At 39.3% G+C, this 25,837-nt stretch overlaps 2 protein-coding genes across 2 annotated transcripts in view; one reads left to right on the top strand and one right to left on the bottom strand.

Moving 5' to 3' along the window:
- Positions 1-9,481, top strand: part of LOC141441231 (glypican-6-like) — a 92,992-nt gene extending 83,511 nt beyond the window's left edge. Inside the window, exons 11-12 of the mRNA XM_074105904.1 lie at positions 1,041-1,184; positions 2,110-9,481. Coding sequence (XP_073962005.1) covers positions 1,041-1,184; positions 2,110-2,387 — 422 coding nt within the window. The 3' untranslated portion in view covers positions 2,388-9,481. The remainder of the gene's footprint in view (positions 1-1,040; positions 1,185-2,109) is intronic.
- A 5,442-nt stretch (positions 9,482-14,923) lies between these two features.
- Positions 14,924-25,480, bottom strand: LOC141431519 (kelch domain-containing protein 4). Its single transcript, XM_074092708.1, is given in 10 exon segments — positions 14,924-16,382; positions 18,276-18,500; positions 21,311-21,482; positions 22,152-22,247; positions 22,250-22,372; positions 22,532-22,759; positions 23,788-23,896; positions 24,608-24,729; positions 24,919-25,092; positions 25,188-25,480. Coding segments are annotated over 10 exon segments (1,509 nt in total). The 5' UTR covers positions 25,299-25,480; the 3' UTR covers positions 14,924-16,233.
- Between the last annotated feature and the right edge of the window lie 357 nt (positions 25,481-25,837).

Raw genomic sequence — 25,837 nt, 5'->3', positions numbered from 1 at the left:
AATATTTGGAACTCAGTGAGTAGACCCTACTGTACTCAGCATTTAAACAAAATAATCAAAAAGTTACTTTGTCTCACGGAGTGAGCAAAATCCGATTTTGCTCACTGATTTCTCATAGCAAAACCTGCCTGAGGCTGAAAAAAACATTTATCACAAAACAAACAAATAAATAACAATGCAATGACTGCGTTGCATAATACCGACATGGAAATACTGACCCGATTTGACTTGTACACGCTCATATCAGTTTGACACAGTTTTTATGGGTGTATACACGAATAATCGGATCGGTATTTCCATGTTGGTACTATCCGGACCGGCAAAAAACAGTGTCACCCTTCCCGCCGATATTAGTTTTTCTTTTGTGATATAATTAGTTTTTTTAAACGAGTCCGTTCTTAGTAGCAAGTACCCAACCACATATTAAAAAAATCAAAACATCATCCTCGTCATGTCCGACCTGCTGCTATGCTGTGGCGTTTTATCATACTTAAAAAATCAAATCATTTTGTGCATATTATGCGTTTAAGAAAATAAAACACCTCATAAAACTCATGAATGACGATTCTCGTTGGTCAATTTAATTTCACATCCGATTGCCGTTTCAGCACGCCGGGAATGAAATTCTGAAATAGATTCTAAAAAGTCGTATCGTACTATGAAATACACATATTGATACGACCTGTTACCGTAATGTGTTACATTGTGGTCGTGTTTTGCGAGCCATAAATGAGTCAGCTGTTAAATGTAAAGGTAATCAATTAATCAGGTAAATATATAGGCAGTTTTGTGTACCGGATTTAGGTTATCTATTGCTACATTAACGAGCAGACAACAGTCTGATGAAAAATATTTATCAGATATTGATGCTGGTGACTGTAGACTGCCCACAATGCCTGATGGCATTTTGTTCGTTACCCCTCACGAAACACTTTTCTACACCTCTCTAATTTGCCCTCAGGTTCGAACAATGGGTTAGTTAAACGAATATGGATAAAAAATCGGCTCCTTGACTTGACTATAAAGTGTGTGTACGGCAGGTGATTCCCTAGCGGCGGCGGAGTCACTGAACCACGAGCTGTCGGAGCCCGGCTCGGGCTCGGGCTCGGGAGATGACGGCGACGACCGCGACGACCTGCCCGATGACGACGAGGACCGGGAGGCGCCCGTCGACTACCCAGAAGGTACTTGCTCTACTGCCATTACCTAATATTAAAAGCCAGAATCACATTTATAAGACTTTACAGAATCTATACTTTCGCCAAGTGTAATATTATTTGAGGCACCAGATTCGTACTTATAAAGAAAATTATTAGACAAAATCTTTCCAGTCTCACTTCTTTTTTATATGTAGGTATTCAATTATTTTTTTAACCCCTGACGCAAATAGAGGAGTGCTATAAGTTTGACCGCTATGTGTGTCTGTCTGTAGCACCGTAGCTTTTAAACGGATGAACCGATTTGAATGCGGTTTTTTTTATTTGAAAGCAGGTTTCCTAACGATCGTTTTTAGACATGTTTCATCAAAATTGGTTTAGCCGTTTTTGAGATATTGACCTTTGAAGTGACAATATCGGGGGTTTTCCAACTTTTTTTTTTCATACTTACCTTGCCCTGATAATTATAAACTCAACAAAAACGAATCCGTTAAATAGGTGCAACCGTTCCGGGGCAATTGTTTTTTTTATTGACAATATAATAATTTTGTTTCCGAAATACCAAGAAAGTTAAAAGTAGAATCACTGTCGTGTATTTTTGTATGATCCCTGCTAAAGCCTAATATGACCTAACTATTTTGATAAATGAGATAATTATCATTTGATTCGTCTTTGAAGCGCGAAAATCATTGCCTGTTTTTTCCGCTGTCAGGTTAGGTTATCTTTTTTCACTGATTTCTACACTGACGTACCGCGTCAAGAAGAAATGATAGAAGGGTTTTATGCAACTGAAAATAACCGTATTCAAATGTACAGCTCATATCATATTCATCACCATGATAAGAGTATTTGTGTTGTCACTAATGTGAAACCAAAATCGAGACTATCACGGCCAGTGTAAATAGGTAAAATCCATTGGGATCTGTAGTAATTAAAATAATAATGAATACAGGATCAGGTGATGAAGGAACGGAGGATGAAAATTCTTTGGAGCCGGAGGTGGAGCGGGCGCCGGCGGTGACAGAGCAGCCGCTGCCGCCGAGCGTGGTGTCGGGGGCGGGCGGCGCGGGACGACTGGCGGAGGGCGCGGCGCCCCCCGCGCGCACGCTGCCGCCCGCGCCCGCCGCGCCCGGCTCCGCCGCGCGCCCTAGCCTGCACAAGGCGCTCTTCACGTACGCGCTGCCGGTCGTCTGCGCCTGGTTTGGCACCATCATCACCGACTTGATATAAGACCAATGCCACACCTAGGGTTACATTATATACGTAATAAATTAATGTATCGTGGTGTGCTCTCACACAAATGCGAGAAAAATTTAACGCGCCTGTTATAATCGGTGCCGAGTGAAATTCATGATTTGATTATATTAGAGATGTTTCTGAATAAAACAGGACGTCCTGTGCTATATGATGAAATTAATTGGATAATAGTAACCTAGTCATTAAAGCGACGGTCGTGAATATAGCGTGTGAGCGCTACTGTGATATGAAAGAAGTGGACCGGTAATAAAACTGTTAAAAATGCAGGTATATTAGAATGTGAACTTCCTGATAATGGTAACCACTTACTTAAAACTGGAATTCAAGACCAAAAAATCTACGACAATGTTGCCACTGAAATAAAATGTGTGTACAAATAGTACATTCCTTTTTTTTAAAACACTCGATAGAATATTCTTTTTATTAGTAATTTCGATTCTATAATTTAAAGAAGTAATTTTGTTTACTTACTTTTACATAAATACTAGACGCCTGAATAAAAACTTAATTATTTCGTAATTTTTGGTTGAAATACTGGTATTGTGCTTGTATTTCTTCAGGTATTCATAACATTAGGTGCAATAATTTACAATTAAGATAAAATCAAACTAATATTTGATTTAATTTTTTACATACATTTAGCTAATCAACAAAACTGCAGAGTAATAGTGTGTAGCGCGCTTTATGGGGTTTATGGTGGCTAAATATGGTGGTTAAAACTGTTAAAAAAAATATTTCATTTAACCTTTTCAAATTCCTTTCCTGTGATTTAATATGAGGCCTATTACTAAGACTCAGTTGTCCGTCTGTCATTAGGTTGTACTGTATCTCATAACATAAACTATGGCAGTTGAAATTTTCACAGATAATGTATTCTGTTGCAGCCATAACAACGGAATAAAATAAATATTCAGGACTACACTGTGGTAGAACAACGAAACCTTATCCTGTTTATGTTCCTTAGAATAAAATTGTCTCAATCTTAGTTGAGAGTTGAAAATAAGTAATTTTTTTTTCACAAAATTCTTATTTAATAACAATACAAGGAATCATATTAAAACAGGTTATTATTATTCCTCAATGGCGGCCTTAAGGCTTAGGCCAATGTCAGTTAAATTAAAGATAAATATATTCTTCTTCTTCACGTTGTACGGTGATTGTAGTTTTTGCAACTTGATAGCAAAATTCCAGAAACCACGCGGAGACAACTTGCGCATTATAAAATGTCAGACACGAGAGCAATATAGAATTTTATGATCACTGTTAAAAAAGGTTGGCGAAACCTGAAAAGTTTATTTGACAGTGACAGAAGTGACATTGAGAGATTTAACAGTGACATATCTGTCGTAGATTCTTTGGTCTTGAATTCCAGTTTTTAGTATACACTATAAAATCGAGTATATTGTATATCAATCAAATTTATAAAAAGTGTTAACAAACGGATTTCATCAAAATTCTTGTATAAACACCCACTGGATCGAATGAATAACACATTTATCTATAATTCGTGTCTTTTGATGTCTTAATCAATTTTATCACCAAAATTCAATTGATTTCAATATTTAAGTTCTTGAATGAAACACATGTATAATATGTTGTAGCATAGACAAGCGTTGGTGGAAAATCTGACATTTTAAAAATCAATTAATGCTCTATTGAATAAGCGATTTTTATTTTATTTACTTACCTTAAAATTAAAAAAATAGTAACTGCTTTTATAATTTAATAAACAGTCTTTAGATTTAAATCAAGAATTGGAAATAATAAAATAGACAAAAATACTTTGATCAATTCAATTATTAAATTTATTGATTTACTGAACAGATTAATTATTTTGCAATAGGTTCTAGGTTTTCACATCACTAAAAGTCTGTGGTCGGGTTAATGGCGTCTCTGTTTGCATTTTTTATTAATTAAATTGAAAAACAATATAGTGGATTTTATTTATTAATATTTTCAATGGATCTTGGAACTTAGTGTATTTGAAATTGAAATACGAATGCATTAATTGTAAAATAAATGTGGACAATACAATAAGTTCTGTTACTTTACGTAATTATTATAACATGTAAATTGATTAGATCGGAAACCGAATTAATTTTTCAATTTTTTCTATGCTAACAATAGATATTATACTAAATGCAGCATCATATAAAGTACGGCAATCATTTGAGCCAGGGCCGCAAATCTGATCTATTTATTTTATGAGGAATGTACATAAAATGTAAATTTTAACTTAGATAGAGAATATGATGTTTTGATATCTTTTTTTATGAATTATTGTATAACTGTATGCTTTACTGTACGTCTTTGTGGAAATCAAAAATTGAAGATTTCGAAAAATATTTCTAGGTGACTTAAAGATAAACTTAAGCTTTATGTGCATCGATTTAATTATAAGTTCTAAAGAGAAATCATCATATGACTCTTTTACGTTAACACGACTAAAATGTACATATACAAGTTAGGCTTAATTTAAAAATTAAATTTAAGAGACTGATTTGCTTTCGATTATTTTTACACTATATAGCTAATTTTATAACATCATTATTATGCTTGCAATCAAGTGGCGTGGACCTTCATACTACAGCTAGTGGGCGCCACTCGGTTGCGGCTGCAGCCAAATGTTGGCGGTGTCAACTATCTAATTTATAAATCAATTATTCATACTTTTATGCATGACACGCACCAATTTGTTATTATTTTGACAAAGACCGATGTACGTGTTTGTTTGCTATTCATTTATGTATTATTTTTGGAAATAATGATATTTAACACATTATCTTGGTGGAACATTATATAATTTAAGTGCATTAACTTAATAACTATAGCTTATGCCATACTAAAATGAAAGTGAAATGCACAAACATTACGTTAGAATTCTACTTTTGTACGGTTTTTGATTAGCTTTAGTAAAAAAAATATATGTATCCCGTATGATGCCGATGATGCATCATTTATAATTAAACGTATTTAATATCAATGATGAACGTTTGGAACAAACCAACTCTTAAAGGAAGTAAATGTCCTGTTGCATGTAGTAGTGCACAGAATTTATATGGAGCTTAACTCATTTTTAATTATACTACATACAACAGGTCATTTTCTTAAGTTTTTCACCTATACAAATGTAATGCTATAATCAATAATATTTACAACAAAGTGGTAAACTTGGTTTGTTTGTATGTAGGGATAATCTCTGGAACTACAGGACCGATTTTCAATCCCTAAGAAACATAGCCGGAATACGTTCTATTACATTTTATCCCGGGCGTGCCCAAAGTTTCCATGAGACGCAAACTATTTGAGAGCAACAGGTAGTAGTTATAGGTCGATTCACAAGAGCTGGCACGGATGGATTCAATGAGGGAATGAAAATGTCTGCATCTGCATCTCAAAATGATTAAATATAGGTTGATTCAATAAGTGCCAATTGCGTTTTTAAATAAAAGTCACTTTTTATGTAATCTCGTCTCACACTTGCCCAAATGAAAAGTAAAAAATATGAATATTATAATTTAAAAACCTTTTCGCCGCCACGTCAAATACAAAAGACATGACCCATACGCCGGGCTTCTGTATTGCAATGTCTAAAATTGAACATTAGCACCTTAAAATTTAACGAAGGTTGCTTTTGTATTGAAGTAATGGACGTATATGTAGGTCGTTGGCGTGTAACCTACGGTGCGTATATATGGCGTCGAAAAGGTTAAATAGTGTTATTAAAATAAAAATAAAAGTGGACCGTCAAATTTACCTTTCTGTCATAGTGTTTACGTGTTAAGAGCGTTTTCTTCCAACTTCTTTAATTTCATCATAACCACACTAAATACCCAAAGCACAAAGCGGGACTTTTCTGCTCTAGAGCAGAAAAAATATATGAAAATCCTTTATTGCATCGTTTTAGTTTTTTTTATTGCGCCAATACCAAAGAGGTAACACAAGTAATTTTGCTATAAAATTAGCCTGCATATGTATAAAAAAATCTAGTGTTAGGTTGCTTAACCTAACCTGACGGTCTTATGAAATTTGACAGATTGCGTACAAAAAATTGTTGCTACCAATCCTACCAAAAACAGTAAGTAGCTTTATATTTAAAAAAATCGGTCAAATGCGAGTGCGAGCGACTCGCGCATGAATGGTTCCGCACCTCCGTACAATGTTTAAAAAACAAATAGTTCAGTAATAATTTTTTGCAAAAAAAAAATACAAGCTTTTTTGTTGGCGGTACTTTTTGCCCCTGGTTACCAAAGTAGGTAGTCCAAATGAGACTAAAACCGATGCGGTCGTGTTGTTTTATTACAGATTTCCTATGGCCAACTTCTAACTTCATCATCAGATCAGCTCTACGTCATAATAATATTGCGTTGTCATCGGATTTATACATGCATGCAAAATTTCAGCTCAATCGGTTGAAGATATCCACTTCAAATTTTAGTTGAAATATTTAATATTTTATTTAAGTTATTTAATTACACCTGAACAAACATAACAACAAGTTAATAAAAACATATCACCAAAATGTAAGCACTAGATGCAAGTATTATGAATAAAGAACAATTTTAAATTCTCATCCTCTTTGGCTGTCGCCCTGTCGGAGGCTGAATAGCGCTTTAGACTTGCCATGCGCCAAATAATAATAAAAAATGGCTGAACGTGGTAATTCGGCCGAACGGCGCGCACTTATTATGAATTAGTGAATAAATCACCTGACCTTGTAAATAAATAGTCTTACTTAGTATGAATTATAACGGTAATTTTTTAGTATAAAAAAACATTAAATACAGCGGCTGTGAGTGCTTTATTGAAGTCGGCTTTTGTGAAGTATGTGTAGTGTGTGTTGGATGGAGGTTTGTGGATCATAAATTGTTATTTAGTCTTAATGCTGCACAAAAAAATAAACCACGGTCTTAAGAGATAATTATTATAATTATCGAAGGTTTTATAAAACAGCACTAATAAAATCGCAAATTAACAAGTAGTTAAACATTAAACAACATAGGGTCACGGGCGTTGCCCCTAGCAACTGACGGCCGTCATCTTTGCAGCCTAACATTCAAAAACCGCTGAATGAAACACGTTTCTTGTATGACGACTCCCTTTAATTTGTAACTTTATTTTATTTTTAGTATTTGTTGTTGTCGCGGCCACTGTAATACATAATCTGTGAAAATTTCAAGTGCCTAGCTATTAGGTACGGCTCAAGAGATAGAGCCCTGTGACAGACAGACAGACAGACAGCGGAGTCTCTGTAATAGGGTTCCATTGGCACCCTTTGGGTACGGACTTCGAATCCACGGTCATGAAATAAATTAAAAACTGTGTGTTTGGTTGGCCAACCAGGCGCCCATCCGAAATTTGACAGATCGCGGGTAAAAATATCTGCTACTGGCTACTAACTCTGCCAAACAAAAGTAAGAAATTAAAAAAAAACAAATTGGCGGGAACCTTGCGAATTTTCCGTGGTCATTTTTTGAGAGTGCGAATGTAAGTAAACTTACAAAAATAGAATCATCGAGTGCTAGTGACATTTCTTTCCTATTAATTGTTTAGCATGAGTTTTTTTTCCTCTACTATTCATGTAATAGTTGAAAGAAAAGCAGATTATGCACTCGCATTAAGTAATTTATATTGCCCTCGTGCTTTTTAAAGCCCTCGCTAACGCTCGGGCTCCAAATCGGCAATCGGTGCAATAATAAATATCTTTCTGCTTGGTGCAACAATCTACTATTATACCTGCTAATGTGGTCTGATAAAACTGTTAAATATATAAGTTAATGTGTCTACTCCAATAATTATGCGTGATAGATATATTAAGAAGAGTTCTATCAGACCACATTTCTAATTTTCAGTAAATTTTTATGGAATAATCGAGAAAAACTAACAAAAATGCAACGTTGCCAGCTCAGCAGGTATATAAACGCTCTTAATCTTAAAGATTTGCAGATTATTTATATTTTTTTTTATCGACTGGATGGCAAACGAACAAGTGGGTCTCCTGATGGTAAGAGATCACCACCGCCCATAAACATCTGCAACACCCCTATTGCAGATGCGTTGCCAGCCTAGAGGCCTAAGATGGGATACCTCAAGTGCCAGTAATTTCACCTGCTGCTTCACGGCAGGATTAGCGAGCAAGATGGTGGTAGCAATCCGGACGGACCTTGCACAATCAATTTTATTTTTTTCATACAGCGATAAGTGACATTACTTTCGTTCAATTATTCATGCCAGCTCTTGTGAGTATCGAAATCAAATCCAACAGACCTCTGTGTAATGGAGCTGCTTTGCGTCGTGCTTCGTGATCGCGTTTTGCTAGAATGGGACGGGTGCTAAATTTTACCTGACTAAAACGCGTATAAGAAACATGAAGTAAAGAGCCACCATAATCCTTTTTTTTTACTAAATTATAGATGTAAGCATGTGGACGTTAATGTGGGCACGATTGCGCGCTGTGATAGCAGGCGCCGCCAGCGCCACAGTACAGAAAAAAGGAACAGTATAACGTCTTCATATAAACGGCCGGAACGCGAGTTATACCTACGCGCCACGAATTCTCAGCATAGGTACCTGGACAACCATCAGTCGCGAATGCTCCGCGGTTACGTACCGACTCACGCGCATTTATTACGTACAGTCGAGTTCATAAAATTGTGAGCAAAATACCTGAACACGCTACTACGCCGTTAACAATGAGTCGTGTTCAGATATTTTTGATAAAATTTTTGCTCACAAGTTTACGAACTCGACTGTACCTAAATATGTCACGACAATATAAACAGTATTGTTCGGGTGCACGGAATACGGATGTAAATTAATTTAATATAATATAATAAAAACGTATTTAATGAAGTTATTTCTCAGAATGCGATTTTTTTTATACGACTGGATGGAAAACGAGCATGTCGGTCTTCTGATGGTAAGAGATCACCACCCACCCACTCTTAAATTCAACAATAAAGCTTTTCGCACATCCCAGAAGAGGCGCACTTACTTCTCCGTAGCTAATTTGTAGGTAACAAATATTTGTAGTGATGAAGCTAATAAATAAAACCGTTTAAAAATAATACGTTTTGTAGTTTATTAAAATAACGTAAAATGAATCTTTGTTAAACACTACTTAGTCCAATTCTTCCATAATTTCCCAAAGCTCCTAATCCTTTCCCTACTTTAAATTTCATGTGAAATTATGAAATCAAATACATAACTGAAGAGTGACAGTATCAAGGACGCTGCCGAGACATTATACTGTCCCTTTTTTCCGTATTGTGCCAGCGCCGTGCGCACACGCCTGCCGTCGGCAGCAGCTCTCCACTGCGCGCCATTGTGTAGGCACATAATATATTGTTTTAATATCAACACTAATGGAACAAACAATTTCTACACAGTCCATTATTGAAGTTCAAAAAAATATGCAAGCTAGGGGACCAAAATGATCGAGGTAATGCCAGCTTTATGTGCCATCGTACTTTTTTTATTACGTCTCTGTGTATACTATGTTCTATGTGTATATTTTCCTTTATTTTATGTAATTTGGCAAATATTTTTGTTATTGCGACCCAAAGGAAATATTTTACAAAATAATATTCAGAAACATTGCGGTGGTCCATTTATATATTTAATGTAAAATTTTACTGTAGATATTATAATTTGTACTTTGAGTGTATTGAGAGATGAAACCCGTAGAAGTCGACATTAGACCGCAATTTTTGATTCACTGAAACAAGGATAATTATTTGACTGATGTTTATATCAAGACTGTTTACAAAGCTTGGATCATTTAGCAAACTGTTTCTATTTAATACTTTACTCAAAATTTAACTAGATCAATTATTATTATTTCCGGTGTAAACTATGTAAATATCGTATTTAAAAAAAACATGTAAATGATTTACATTAAAACTGTATGTGGCTATAAAATGTAGTTTTTTATACAGTTTGATAGACAGGGTATCAAGTTGATTTTTGATAGCCATGCCGATTTTTCAGTATTTACTAGGCCTTAGGCTGCGGACGGGACTGGGCAGCGGAGCGGCAAGCGTGTTCTCTTCTCTGTCCCTTGCGCGGCGCGGCCTAGACGCTTGCAGCGCAATGGTAACCTGGCAGCACACGCAATGAACGACGAACAAGCTCGCCGCGCCAATGCCGTCCAGTCCGCGGCCTAACACATTATGAGGCAACAGTGTCGCCACAACCATAACGTCAGTTAGCTTTGGTTTCTGTACCAGAACAACACTATCTGGCTAAATATACTACCCATATCTTAACCCTTTTCCAGGCCCCGCGAATTTAGATAGGCTACCACAAAACGGATCACAGTTTTATATACCTAGTTAAGTTATGAGGGATTCATTTAAAAACGAATAATATTTTGACGACCAATTGATTTTATACCCTATTGTAAACTCAGCAAGGTCGAATATTTGTGTACATTTATGTGGTCGCTATATGCACTATGCTTGGAAAAGGGTTAACGCATTCACTGCCACCGACGCACATATGCGTTTTCGGAACTTCGCCCAGTGCCGCTGTCAGTAAATGCGTCAAGTTCCTTCATGACGCATGGGCGTGGCTACTAGCTAGAGCGGCGCTAAAGGCACAATGATTAAGTTCCCTAATGATAGCTAATGACCCTTGAGCGTGGTGCAGTGCGGAACAGCAGAAGAGGTCGAGCTCGTACTAGATGATTAGCTATTCGTACCTAAATGCGTACCAATACACCGACTGCTCAAGAATGTTATGAAAACAACGTTCGCGATCATTTTACAATAACTCTACATTAAACCTCATCTCATGTCTCGTTCCGTCTCGTACGAACAAGGACTTTAATTCATGAGCCACCGTGAAACCATTTCAAAGGAAAAGTCATAACGATTTTCCTTGTTAATTAAAGCGACGTCACTATGACTTTTACTGTGAAATGGTTCCATGGTGGCTCATGAATTAAAGTTGTTGAACGTACGTATTCAAAATGAATGCCGATATTTACCTTTTTGCGTGCTATGCTTGACCGTTGAGAAGGCTGTGTTAAAATGAAATTACTAGGAAATTCGTGATCATGGATCATTTGCCAATTGTCAAGCATGAAAATACTGCACTGGAAAAATCCCGCACGATTGGGTGCTATAGAAAGCGCTGTGGGATATGAAATCACCTCTGTCCTGTGTGCCAGCGGGAAGTCTAGTCAATCAATATACTGGCAATGCTGTTTTATTAACACTACTGCACTTGCGGGCGTGGCGCCAATACTGGCTATTAGTGCACCTTGTTCATGTTCAGAAGATAAGTTTCATAAATGATCATCAGTTAGAGTTACCGTCTGAATCAGGCATTTTTGTGTATGTCGGTGATGGTAGGAGTTTTCACTGTGCAACGCTTAGATCGTATGAAACTGAAGACAGAATTCAAAGAGTGTTTTGGCTATTTGTTTAACATTTTACTAACACATACTTAGTTGTAAATAACAGCTTTATATGTATGCCCCAAAATAAAATACAATATACAAATATTTAAACAGAAATATGTATGTTACACAAGGTATTCAATTTAGATCATAATAAAAGAAATCATAAAATAACCATTGCGTTTCTATTTTTTTATTTTAATATATCAATTAAATAGTAGTACATTGTGCATTAAGGGGCGTAAGAAGGGGATTACTAATAAGAGTCTATTAGAAGCCCGACGCCGGAGGCGGAGGGCTTTTAATGACCCGAGTTTGTGATCCCCTTACGGCCCGTGATACACACAATGATTTTCATCACATTGCGAGGAAAAAAAATGCAAAAAATTAAATTATTTTGTGTCCAAATACTTCACAGCTCAGCTAAAGAAAGACGCTAAGAAAACAACTGAATAAAATATGGCTACCCGCCAATACAGGGGGCGACTACAAAATTCGAAAATCGAAGTTCGTATCGCACCGTCCCTCTCACTCTCCTATTAAATAATATCAGCGTCAGGAAAACGATATGAACTTCGATTTTCGAATTTCATGGTTGCCCCCCTGATTGTCACTTTTTTCGAGTTGTTTACCATAGAGAATAGGTACTAAGAACCGTGATTAGTTTGGAATGAGGGCTATCGTTTTTTGTCTCACTAGATGGCGCACTGTTGCGTGAGGTTTATAAGTATGGCTTTCAGTCTGTTATTACGAGCGTGAAAACAAAGTTTAGATTAAAATCATATTTTATACACCTTAAAACCGTACCATAAAAATATCGAGCATGCCACAGTGTTGCATAGTCCCCGTTTTGTTCGGAAAAAAGGGAGGACAAAGGTTTCCGAAAGACAAAACTGTCTTAAAACACAGACATTCATAGCCCCGGAACGCATATTAGCCATAATTAATTTCAGATATTGCAAAATATTCACAAAATTATTCTAATTATAAATAAACCCGCGTAGCTCACCCAAAAACTATGAGATTTGACATTTCGGAGACCTCACGCTACACTAGCGCCTCTAGTGGCGAATTCATACGCGATAGCCATAATTCCAATGGTTGACAACTTGCTAAAAAAATATTTACTAAAATTATTGCAAATCAATTTGAAGACAAATAGGTATAAACAGCCACAAACAAAAAGTTTCTAGGTATTTTTTAAGGGTTGTAATTATCGCAGCTTCTTTAAACTGTCATTTTTTTGCTTCAAATTTAATTATTTGTCTTCTGAATTAATAAATCAGCGACTAATTTTAAGCGCCTAATAAATACTTTTGAAGCGACTATAAATTGTGTAATCCGAGCTACGTTTTAATAAACCAGCATGACCATTATTATATAGCAACTAAATTGTAATATGCCTACAAAATACGTATGTTAAGCTTCTAATAAGTGTCTCTTGCATCTAGAAAACAGTTTTAACACTCTAATTTAATATTGTCACCTCTATTTTTATACATTAGTATATAGAAATTATGACTGAAGCAACCATAAATGAACATCAAATTTAATATTATTGTCATCAAAAAATTAACAGTGGTAGGTCTAATTTTATATAACGTCCACTATTTCATACGTTAGAATTTAAATAATTAGCGACTAAGGGCCCGGCCACATGTCCTCGTTGCGGCGTCGTCAACGTAAAACGTGGAAGCAGCGGAGCGAAGGTAGCGGAGTGGATACAGTGGAGTAAAGTGGAGACAGCGGAGTGGAGTAGCACGGAGCAGAGGCAGCGGAGCGGAGACAACGGAGCGGAGGCAGCGGAGTGGGGGTAGTGGAGCGGAGTGGGGGCAGTGGAGTAAAGAGGTGACAACGGAGCTGAGGCAGTGGAGTAAAGCGGAGGCAAGGGAGTGGCGATAGACAATGGAACGGAAGCAGCAGATCGGAGGTAGTGGAGTGGAGCGGAGGCAGTGGAGTGGAGCGGAGGCAGTGGAGTGGAGCGGAGGCAGTGGAGTGGAGCGGAGGCAGTGGAGTGGAGCGGAGGCAGTGGAGTGGAGCGGAGGCAGTGGAGTGGAGCGGAGGCAGTGGAGTGGAGCGGAGGCAGTGGAGCGGAGCGGAGGCAGTGGAGTGGAGCGGAAGTAGTGGAGTAAAGTGAAGGCAACGGAGCGGAGCGGAGCTCCGCTGCCTCCGCTCCGCCCCACTGCCTCCACTCCGCTGCCTCCGCTCCGCTGCCTCCGCTCCACTCTGCAGCCTCCGCTTCGCTGCCTCCGCTCTACGCCGCAGCCTCCGCTCCGCTGCCTCCACGCTGCTGCCTCTACTCCGTGGTACTCCGCTCCACTCCATTTTCTCCGCTTCACTACCTCCGCTCCGCTCTACTGCCTCCGCTCCGCTCTACTGCCTCTGCTCCGCTGCCTCCACTCCGATGCTTCTGCTCCGTGGTACTCCACTCTGCTCCGCTGTCTCCGCTTTACTCCGTTGCCTCCGCTGCGCTGCCTCCGCTCCGCCCTGCTACGGCGGGGCTTCTATTTTCTGCTTTGAGGTACAAAAGGCAACGACCGAACCCTGAGGTTTAAAAGGAAAGAACGAACCTATTATGAAAAAAATAGTGTATTTTTGTTAAAGACGTTCACTTCTAAATCTTGTCTAATTGTGAACAAATAAATGCGACTCGTTGCGGTATTCTGCATGCAGCACGCTCATTGGCGGGCCGGCCGGTTACGGCGCGTGCGCGTTCTCGTTCCCGCGCTGCGCACCACGAGGTGTGTTGCTAATTTTCATTAAAAAAGAAGACTAATTATTAATTTAGTTGCTAAGTCATTATTTACGATGCTACTTATTGGGGGTTGATTTTGATTAAATTAGTAGACAGATATTAAAGCTCAAAAATAAATAAAGTAGCTGACTCACAATATTAGTCGCCAAATCATCAATTTTGAAGATAATATACTATCGGGAGCTAAGTTATATTATTTGTTGTTTGTAAACTGTCGCTCGATTTTGCATAATTTGCTGGTATTATAGAGATGGCATATTATTTTAATAGAAGCTGTTCTATTAACCCGTTGCTTTCATATTAAAACAGATGTTCCGTTGCGGATGCGAAATAAAACTTTAGTCGCTGCACTTATTATTTCCCTTTTTTTAATCATTTTAATTTATATAAAAATATAAATCAATCAAAATAGACTAATAAAACTAAAAAATATGATTATAACAGTAGTGCGTGAACAATTAAAGGTTCATAGTAAGTGAAAAATTATTTCTACTGTTGCTATTTCATTTCCTCGCCATCGAAGTGAAAAGCAGTGTATAACTCGTACCGTACCGGTTCGGGTAGCTATATAAAGTTCTCGGGTAAAATGGCTCGTTTTATATCTTGTTGTACAATCTACTATCTAGTTATAATTATGTTAACAGTGTTCTCACGTGCCCGCACTGTGTGAGGATCTTCTCTAAGAAGATTGGCTACGTAAGCCACAGTTTGCGAGCGCAATTGGCCGGATCAGATGATCATCATCATCATCACTATCTCTATCTCGGAGTAGAATAATCGGATAGTAAAGTCAGTTCATAATACAAAAAATCTAATCTATTTTTGGGAACTTATTATGCTGGGAACGCTTTTCTTTTGCAAAATCAAACTAGTTTCAAGCCTTTATTTATTAAGCAATACTTGTTTCCTCGCCTTGGGTCTTGCAAGAGGTATTTGGTCCACTTATAGCGATCTAATTGAATTGAATTTGGTACTGAAAAATAGTTTGGATGGCGATGCCAATATACGACATAGAGAATCATTTTTTCCAATATTTATTATTTCCTGGCAGTGTTTGAGAAAAGCACTATTGTATTCCTCTACGGGAACGTGAATAGGGAGTATTACTGCAATGTTCTTCCGTGAGAATGCAGCATTAGCACAAACCGTAAACAGTTTTTTGAATGTTTTAAATGTCTTTTAATGTCCGTAGGATGCCATAATATACTGAGCAGCAAAATTTGGCCCTCAAATGTATGCAGAAATAGGTATGTAGTAGGCCAAATTTTGTGCCGCTGAGTATATCATACTATTTTAATTTTTTTTTTGGAAATATAGCTCTATCGTTACTATCTGTTAGTATCGATGTAAATTGTCATGTTATTTTGTTACTAATAAATATGATCCATCATGGCGACAAACTATAAAAGAGCTGAGGTTGTAATGGCGGTTTATTAACTGCTTGTGCTAGTGCCACCCCCAGCGCAGCGTTTTGCCTAATATTCCCTATTGCCTGACTCGTATCTTTACAGGCCTCGCGATACTCTGTGTGCAAAACTACCTCATCACTACTTTTCGATATTCTGCTGTTACATTATTCACTTTATTTCTTATTAATCGCTATTAATAGAAATTGCAATTACTGGCAATTAGTATGCAATGCAAAGAGGTCTAGGTTTTTGTCATTGGTCGGAGTCTGTGCAAGAGTCGCTGTCGCTGTGGTCCGAGTCGGAGCCGGAGCGCCAGCTACCACTGTCGGAGTCGGAGCCGAGCCACGCCGGCAGCGCCGGCTGCTCGGCCAAAGTCCGCCACTCGGTCAGCTTGTGCAGATCTGAACAAACCGAGAATACCTATTTTGATATGGTTATGTTACGTCAAAACAAAACATAATTAATCTAGAAAAGGAATCCTATCCTAACTATATCTGTACTATTATTATCTTTACTTATATTTAAGTTCGAAAGTAATTGTCTGTCTGTCTGTTTCCTCTGCACGCTTGCACTACTAAACTGACTTAGATGAACTTTGGTACGGATATAGGTTGAGACTGAGACAGGTAAAGGTTAGTTTTTACGCTAAAACGGCAGAAGGGATTTGAATGAAATTTGTTATTTACTCGTATAGCTCGACTTCTGGGGGGGTTATCCCAGTTTAATATCAATCTTGTGAGAATATTGGGATATTTTAACACAGATCACTTTTTATATGAAACTACCGTGAGACTCGCTCATATTAAATGATATTGTAACGGATAACTCATGTCTTAAATCGAGTCTAGCTCGACATGTTTTGGGCTAATTCGTAGCCCTTCTTCATAGGAGCACGCGACTCGGCGGCTGCCGAAACACGCGCACTACGCGCCACCGCTCTGCCTGCGCAACTGTCCGACGAAACTAACACCGGCGCACAACTTCCTGCATTTTCATCCACATTTTTATTGTCACTGTGAAATGTAGGGTAGCACACAACACCAACAACATCGCTCCGTAAAGGCACGTTCACACCAACCGATGGCGCAGCACGAGTATTTAATACTGTTTTCCAACACGCTGGTACCAACCAACCAAAATCCCGGTTAAAATCCGGATGACGACTAATCCCAATGGCTTCACGCACTTTCCGTAGATTGAAAAAACTTTTCTCTCGCAAGTACAGACACCTTATCAAATCTGCGCGTCATATATCAAATAACGCGTCGAATCCGAGTCCATTGAATGCTCGGCCACAACAGACCTCCTGTCGTCATGTTTCCTCCTACTGCGTACGTGCTCCGATACCCTTGTAGAAACGTTACGCCCAATCTCACCGATATAGCTTTTGCCACACGAACACGGAATCATGTATACCCCGGGATCACTCAGGGGCTCCTTATCCTTCGGCGATCGCACCAACTGTCTAAGCTGCATATGATGACGGAAAATCGACTTGATGCTTTATCTTCGGAGTAACAAGTGCCCGATTTTATCCGTTACCCCCTTTATGAACGGTAAATATACCCGAAGCCTCCCAGCTTCCACTGGTCTTTGACGAGCCGACACGTTCACCACACAGTTGCACTGCCTCCAGTTGTACCCATTGCTTTCCAAAACCCATCACACGTGACCCAGTTCACGACCACAAATCTTGGATCGCAAATAATCAAGGCTCGATTTATCAATGTCGCCATTGAGATTAGTCGTCATCCAAATTTTAACCGGGCCTGTGGTTGGTCGGTAACCCCGAGTTGGAAAACAGTATTAAAAACTCGTACTGCACCATCGGTTGGTGTGAACGTGCCTTTACGGAGCGATGTTGTTAGTGTTGTGTGCTACCCTACATTTCACAGTGACAATAAAAATGATGAAAATGCGGTTAGTTGTGCGCCGGTGTTAGTTTCGTCGGGCAGTTGCGCAGGCAGAGCGGTGGCGCGTAGTGCGCGTGTTGCGGCAGCCGCCGAGTCGCGTGCCCCTATGAATAAGGGCTACGAATTAGCTCGAAACATGTCGAGCTAAACTCGATTAAAGACGTGAGTTATCCGTTACAATCATTTAATATCACTTTTTATCTCAATAATCCCACAGGATCATATTTATTATCCCAAAATTTTAAGCGGTGGCTTTTAGAGACATAAAATTTTGCAATGGCATCCCTCATGCTTTGGGAATTCCCATGGTAAATTAGCAATCCTGATAACGGTTTAGACAGCGAAGCCGCGGGCAAAGGCTGGTTACAAACAAATACTCGCCCAAACTATACATGTCACTGAGACAGAATTGTTTGTCGTCTTTCTCGAGCACTCCTCCGTAGATGTAGAGCACGGATCGTTGCACGGCCATCATGGCGGACATGCGCGCGCAAGGGCCCGGCGGCGCGGGCGCGGCGGCGGTGGCGGCGTCGGCAGGCGGCCCTGGGGCGGCGGGCGGGGCCGGCGCGCCGCCCAGCTTCATCGTGAATACCTCGTCAGTTATCACTGGAAATGTTAACGATTAATTACTTGTAAAATTAGCACCACTTAACGTGTAAATCAGTCGTAGTAGCCAGACAGAGGATTGTGGGTTCAAATCCGGGCTTACACCTCTTAAGATTTTCAGAATTCATGTGCGAAACTATTACTCCCCCGGCCCCGTTAGGACGACACCTTCAAGCGCGAATGTGTCTTTAAAATATCTAAATACACCGACAATAGAGAAGCAAAGTAGTCTATCATTTCTACATCAAAATATAAATCGCTTCACTGGCAAAATATTAGATTTAAATATTAGGTTTAGATTTTTTTCTGGTTTTTCTGTGCATCCACGTCTCAGTTTGTGTTTTCGATACAGTTTCACGGGATACCCGTAAAAGTAACAAATTTGGAGTTGAAATAAAAAATAAAAAAAGGCTCCAAAAAACCAATCATAAGTTGGTTGCTTAGTAGCGACATCTCTTGTCTGGGTGAGCGGTTAGTTGCGAAAGAATGTGACGTCTCTCGATGAGAGCGGAACATAAGTAGATGTCGCTAGTGCTGCTGCATAAGTACCTAGCGTAGTAGAAATAAGCAACCTGAGATATGTATGCATAGGAAAAATTCGTGTCTATTGTATTTTTCACCTATGATGAGTTCTGGGACACTTAAAAATATTCCGAGTTACGCATACTATATCCGCAAAATATTTTTTAAAAATAATTTTTAGTTAGAAGGAAAATAATCATAAGATGATAAAACTGTACATTTTATAAATATATAGTAATATCAGTGTCCATTAAATAGTCTCCATCGAATACGATAGAAAAATATCTATTTTTCTAAATGACGCAATGTGTGAAACGGAACAGAGTAGTGACGTGACACAACATTATCGGCAATCGCCGCGGTGCATTATTCAATAACCATGAACACTTAGATATTTTAATTTTTTAAACAAAACTGGCAAGATTTTGTAAACGCGGCTATTTGAAACACGGCCGCAGCCATCTTGTGCCTCTTGTTACTTTTTCTCGTTAGATTTGTTGTTATTTTTTGGCAAAATGCCGAAACGGTCTAATAAGATTGTTTTCAACTCCTAGAGTCGGGAGTTTGTAATTCGTTTGAGGGATTATTTTGAGCGAGAACGAGAAAACCGTGGCCCGGTGGGCGGAAAACAGGAAAAATATTATTTTTTTGAAATATATTGCAACTTCTCCAAAAATAGGCACTAATAACTCGTAGAAAAATCGATAGTTCACTCGATAAATGGTACATCTCTAAAACTATCAAACTCGAAACGTCACAAAACTCATCATAGGTGAAAAATATTATAAGATTCCTGTACAGCGGTGGTGTAGGGGTTATAGCACGCAGGACGGATTGCTGAGGACCTGGGTTCGATTCCCAGCGCTGGTCTCTTTTTCTGATTTTTCTGTACATCCATGTCTCAGTTTGTATTTTCGACATGGTTTCACGGGATACCCGTAAAAATAACAAATTTGGAGTTGAAATAAAAATACAAAAAGCCTCCAAAAAACCAATCATATTAGATTTAGAATTACTCTCTGTGTACTTGCGAAAGAAAAGTTTTGCGCCAATCTGCGGCAAGTGCCTGAAGCCATTTAGATGAGTCGTCATCCAGATTTTAACCGGGATTGTGGTTGGTCGGTACCAGCGTGTTGGAAAACAGTATTAAAAACTCGTGCTGCGCCATCGGTTGGTGTGAACGTGCCTTTACGGAGCGATGTTGTTAGTGTTGTATGCTATCCTAAATTTCACAGTGACAGTAAATATGACGATGAAAATGCGGGTAGTTGTGCGCCGGTGTTAGTTTCGTCGGACAGTTGCGCAGGCAGAGCGGTGGCGCGTAGTGCGCGTGTTGCGGCAGCCGCCGAGTCGCGTGCCCCTATGAATAAGGGCTACGAATTAGCCCGAAACATGTCTAGCTAAACTCGATTAAAGACGTGAGTTATCCGTTACAATCATTTAATGGGCCAATCAACTATTTTACCGACACTTTGGGCGTGTCCTGAGTTACCAAAATTGTCTCGTACTTCCAACAAGATATTTCACGGTTTAATAGGTTGAACTTAGGTACGTAGGATGGCATGTATTCATTTGCACCATCTATTAAATTACAGAAAAAACATGTTTACTTATAAAAATCTGCAATTGTTTGAAAAATGTCGCGGACAGATTAGTGTCGGTAAAAAAGTTGATTGGCCCTAATATCACTTGTTATCTCAATATTTCCACAGGATTCATATTATATCCCAAAATCTTAAGTGGTCGCTGGTGCTAAGTCTAGGCTTTTAGAGACATAAAATTTTGCAATGGCATCCCTCATGCTTTGAGAATTCCTATGGTAAATATATCATGGTAATAATATAAATCGCTTCACTGGCAAAATATTAGATTTAGAATTACTCTCTGAAATTTTGAACATGAAACTACCGTGAGGCTCACTCATATTAAATGATATTGTAACGGATAACTCACGTCTTAAACCGAGTTTAGCTCGACATGTTTCGGGCTATTTCGTAGCCCTTCTTCTCAGGAGCACGCGACTCGGCGGCTGCCGCAACACGCACACTACGCGCCACCGCTCTGTACCCCAGTGTAAGTTTCGGTTACAAAATACGTCTCGATCGCGTTCAAGGTTGCAAATAGACGTTCTTGTTGATTGGTTAAAGTTCAGAAACATAGCAGGGATTGGTTGGCTCGCGTGATGCAACGTCAGATGGTGTTCAGACAGATCACTTCTTAAATCTAACGTTTCAATGACGTGTCATATATTGATAATGACAGCTTATTTTTTACAGTTATTAGTGCACCTGTGACGGTCTCAGCTGGAGCTGCGCGGGCAGGCTCGGGCGCCGGCCGCGTCACCGCGGGCGCCGTCGGCGTGCGCAGCGTCACGCGGTGCCACTTGCCCGACTCCAGGTCCAGGAGGTGGAGATCGTCACTCATCTCGCCTCGCAACTCTTCCTCTGTCTCTTCCACATCCTACAAAATCCTTACATTACAGGTTGCATCGAATGCGTATGATGATGGATGATGATTACTGATGATGATGAACGCATGCGTTACTTAGAAAGGACGATTGATCGGTCAAATATAAACCAATCTAAAACCTTCCTAGGTCTTCCAGGCCAGGTAGGTCTTGAAATGAATTCGAGCAAGACTAAATTGATGACGAATTCAACACCAATAGACATAGCCATTGACAATCAGAAACTCGAATTCGTAGGGGATTATGTTTATCAAGACCAGATAATAACAATGACTCAAGGGCGTCGCCAGGGGGGCAGCGCCCCCCCCCTGAAGCTTCAAAAAAGTTGTCAAATGTAATGCAACTAAACTAGTCCTAAGTCTTTGACTTGACTTGCTTGATCGATTGATCGATCATTCCTGTACGTCGAAACCGAAACTCAATGAATTCACCAATTCCAATAAATACATACTATTCATACTTTTTTCCTTCTCCATATCAACTTGAACATATTTTCTTTTAGATACATCTTTCACTCAAAGTGACACATCCAAGCACCAATTTTGCAAGAAAATACGAGGCATATGATCTTTTTACTTCTTTTTAATCATTCAAGTCATGTGAACCTAAAATTAACGGGACTGTCTGATATTACTAAATCACTTGCGCTATAATACACTCACTGTGACCCCTCCGAAGACGTAAGCTCGGGCCTGGTGCGCGTTGAGCGCGGCGGCCAGCTGCGCGCGCGGCGGCGGCGCGCCGGCGCCCCCCCCCCGCCCAGCGCGCGCCACTGCCAGCCCCCCCCTCCCGGGCGTTCCGTGAGTCGCCACAGGTCCGCGTGAGTCACCCCGCGCTCTGAACGCCCTTCGCGCACGCGTGAGAACCCACCGTAGATTACCACCTGAACAAAACAAACACTGCTGAGTTTAGGTGTAATAAAAAGTAACGCCGGCTTTAATTTATTTCAAGTCTATTACTATTGGTTGGTGTCAAAATCAAGAACGGATGCAAAGAAAACGAAAGGTATGTTAGGTATATAGTGCAGTGCAGTATGTGTTACCGAGTCGGATCCGGCAGGCACCATGACGCAGGCCGAGCGTGGCGACGGCCCCTTGCCGGCGGGCGCCAGCCGCGTCCAGAGGCGCGTGTCGAGGCAGAAGCAGTGCGCGTCGTCGAAGTAGCGGCACTCGCGGCCGTCGTCCGTGTAGCCGCCGAACACGAGCAGCCGCCGCCCCACCAGCGCCATGCGGTGCCCGGACCGCGCGCTCGGCCCGCCCGCCGCCGTCACCTGATAGGTACACCATTTCAAACATTTATTTATACACTCACGAAACATAAAAAAATAAATGGATGCTTTCGTTTGTGGCTGAAGAGAGCAAATACTGTAGTGCATTGTGAGTTTGATATGTTACAATAAGACGACAGCATCACAGATAACTTTCACATAAAATGTTAGGAACTCATTACATTAGAGAGAAGTATGAAAATCCTGCTATATTATAAATGCGAAAGTTTGTTTGTGTGTGTGCGTGCGTGCGTGCGTGCGTGCGTGCGTGCGTGCGTGCGTGCGTGCGTGCGTGCGTGCGTGCGTGCGTGCGTGCGTGCGTGCGTGCGTGCGTGCGTTAAAAAAGAATTGATGTGTCTTTGGTGACTCGATCGTTTTGACAGGTGACACTCTTTAACGGATCGGATAATACCAACATGAAAATACCGACCCTGTTTTTCATCTACACACCCATACTCATAGAAGCTCATGTCCTATGGGCGTGTACATGAAAAACAGAGTCGGTATTTCCATGTCAGTATTATTCGGCCGGGTAAAGAGTGTCACCTGTCAAAATGATTGAGTCAGACCTTAGTCAGGCACATAACTTCTTTTTAAATGTTTTTTAATTCTGGACTATGGAACAACTCGTAACCGACCGGACTGTCGTAATTTGGTGGTAAAGAAAACTCTTTAAATTTTTTAAATGAATTGATGCTAGTTAAGAATCTGATATTTTTTTCTGTTAATTAGAAATGTTATTCCGACTGATATAAAAAGTTTCAACCGTTTCTACATTTTTCAGACATTCCCCATTTTGTAATTTCGAGACCCCTCCAACTAAAAAACTTTTGTGCCGAAATTAATCACATCATAATTTCATCTTGTTTTAGCAGAATTTTGAAGTAATGTCTAGTGGAAAAATTACAAATATTACGAAAATATAGAATGTTAAAACTATTTGGGAGAAATTTGTTTGTAGAGTACTTATACTTACTATTGAAAGTTTTTGTTACCCTATAAGATGATGGGGACATTGATATTAACATTACCTTTTCCCATTTATTCTCAGCTAATGAAAAGCACCATAGATCTTTGTAATGGTAAAACTGAGACTCCGACAAGCTTGTAAACTCTCCACCAAATATCCAAAGTTCACCTCTGAAAAAAAAATTATAAGATGTTGAATTACATTTGGAAGTTATCCATGGAGTGATATCATGCATGATATGCCAGAGTAAGCATTATTGAAAAGGGTCAGCTATTTACATACAAGAAACATATCAAACTATAAATATAATCTCAAATTATTTTTAAGTAAATTAAGTCACAAAACTGTTCTAGAAAATTTTAATGACTCTTAGGGGCTGTTTCACCATCCATTGATTAGTGTTAACTGAGGGTTAAATGTGATGCCGTCTCCATCTATTTGAACAAAACAAACAGAGACGGCATCACATTTTACCGTCATTTAACACTAATCAATGGATGGTGAAACAGCCCCTTAGAGTTGCAAAGTATTTGGATCATTAAACTGTTTCAAAACAGTGTTATAAAAAAAAACAGCATCAAAATTAAATGACAAATGGGGAAAGGCTTATTCTCAAATAATTTATTGGCTATAAGTAAAAGTACAGATCTCAGTTATAAGAGCAGTGTCCATAAGGATGAGAGGCTCAAGGAGGCACCACACTAATTCAACACATTCTCAAACACACCAACAGAATATTAACAAATATCACTAGATCTTGATCTGCCACCCGCCTCTTCTGTATTGACTTGGTTTTTTTACAAGTTATGTTTTTTATTTGCATTTAAAAGCTTATAGTCAAGTTCAGCAAGTGGGTCAGCTTATTCTGTGGAAAGACGTACTTGTTAGCAGGCGTGGTAACGGCTTGGTGAGCGCTTCGAGGAGGTGGCGCGCCCGGCGCTTTCATGCGCCGCCACACGTTGTTGCTTGGGTTGTAAAACAGCAGCTCATTGTATACTTGTGTCTGTAAATTAATATGCCAAGCCGATATTTAGAAGTCTCATCTATTTACAACCTTTTTCTAACCCAGAATCTGGTATATCTACAAGTGATATGGTAACTTGGACCAACCTGTATTGATCCACATGCAGTGAACAGAACTAGGAACTAAGTAAACAAAAAGTTATATGATCTAAGAATTAAAAGAAAATACCTTTTGACCATCGTGGAACTCTCCGCCAAAGAGAATAAGCTCATTATTAGTGGGATGTGGGGTCAAAGTTGCATAGGCTCGTGGTGAAGGTGGTCCTGGGAGGTTCTTTTCCTTTGCCGCTAATCGTTTTGCTTCTTCACTCTCTATCTGAGCCACTACCTTAGCAATGTCTTCCTAAAACATTAATTATAACGAATTTAAATGCATATTCACTGTATACTGTCTATCCTGCACAAAGTCATCTGGCATTGTAATTTATAATAACCAACCTCTCCCAAATCAGCAAGCTCTTTCTTAAGTTTATTTGCCAATTTCTTTTCTGTTTTAGCAGCTGTCTTCACAGCACCACTAGGCTTATTTTTATTCTTCTTTTTTCCCATATTGTCTTGTTATGAATAAAACTTATTATTATGTGCAATTTAATTATACAGTTGAAGACTTGCTCATGTCCACATGGCGCGCATGTATTATTTGTTTGTTATGTGAAATGTCAGTCAAAGTCAAAGGTTTTTTTAAATATATTTCTCCCTTTGTAGACAGACAAATGAAATGATATCTACACAGCCATGTCGTCGGTGATGAGTGATGATGACAGATGAGCAGGCAAACATAGTCTAAGCGCAAATCATATAGTGTAGCGACAGCTATAAATGTGTTTCCACATTTTTTTTATCACACAAAATGCTTCTATTAATCCTAACTAATTAAGTCAAATAATGTCCAGAATCGGCTGTGTGGTCATGAGCTTTTGTCTTTTTCCTAGTGAAAAGAAAGAATGATTAAGGCGCGGCCACATGTACTTCGCTCGACGCTCGTTTCCCGCGTCAAATCTGGTCACGTGACATATAACAAAGCTGAAAATGTTGAGCTTTATCGCTAAAAATGATCTTTTCAATTTCGGCAAAAACCGTTATTTTTT

This window comes from Choristoneura fumiferana, chromosome Z (assembly GCF_025370935.1).
Source record: "Choristoneura fumiferana chromosome Z, NRCan_CFum_1, whole genome shotgun sequence".
Classification (NCBI taxonomy): domain Eukaryota; kingdom Metazoa; phylum Arthropoda; class Insecta; order Lepidoptera; family Tortricidae; genus Choristoneura; species Choristoneura fumiferana.
Note: the sequence above shows the minus strand (reverse complement) of the source record. Positions and strands in the feature narration are given on the sequence as shown.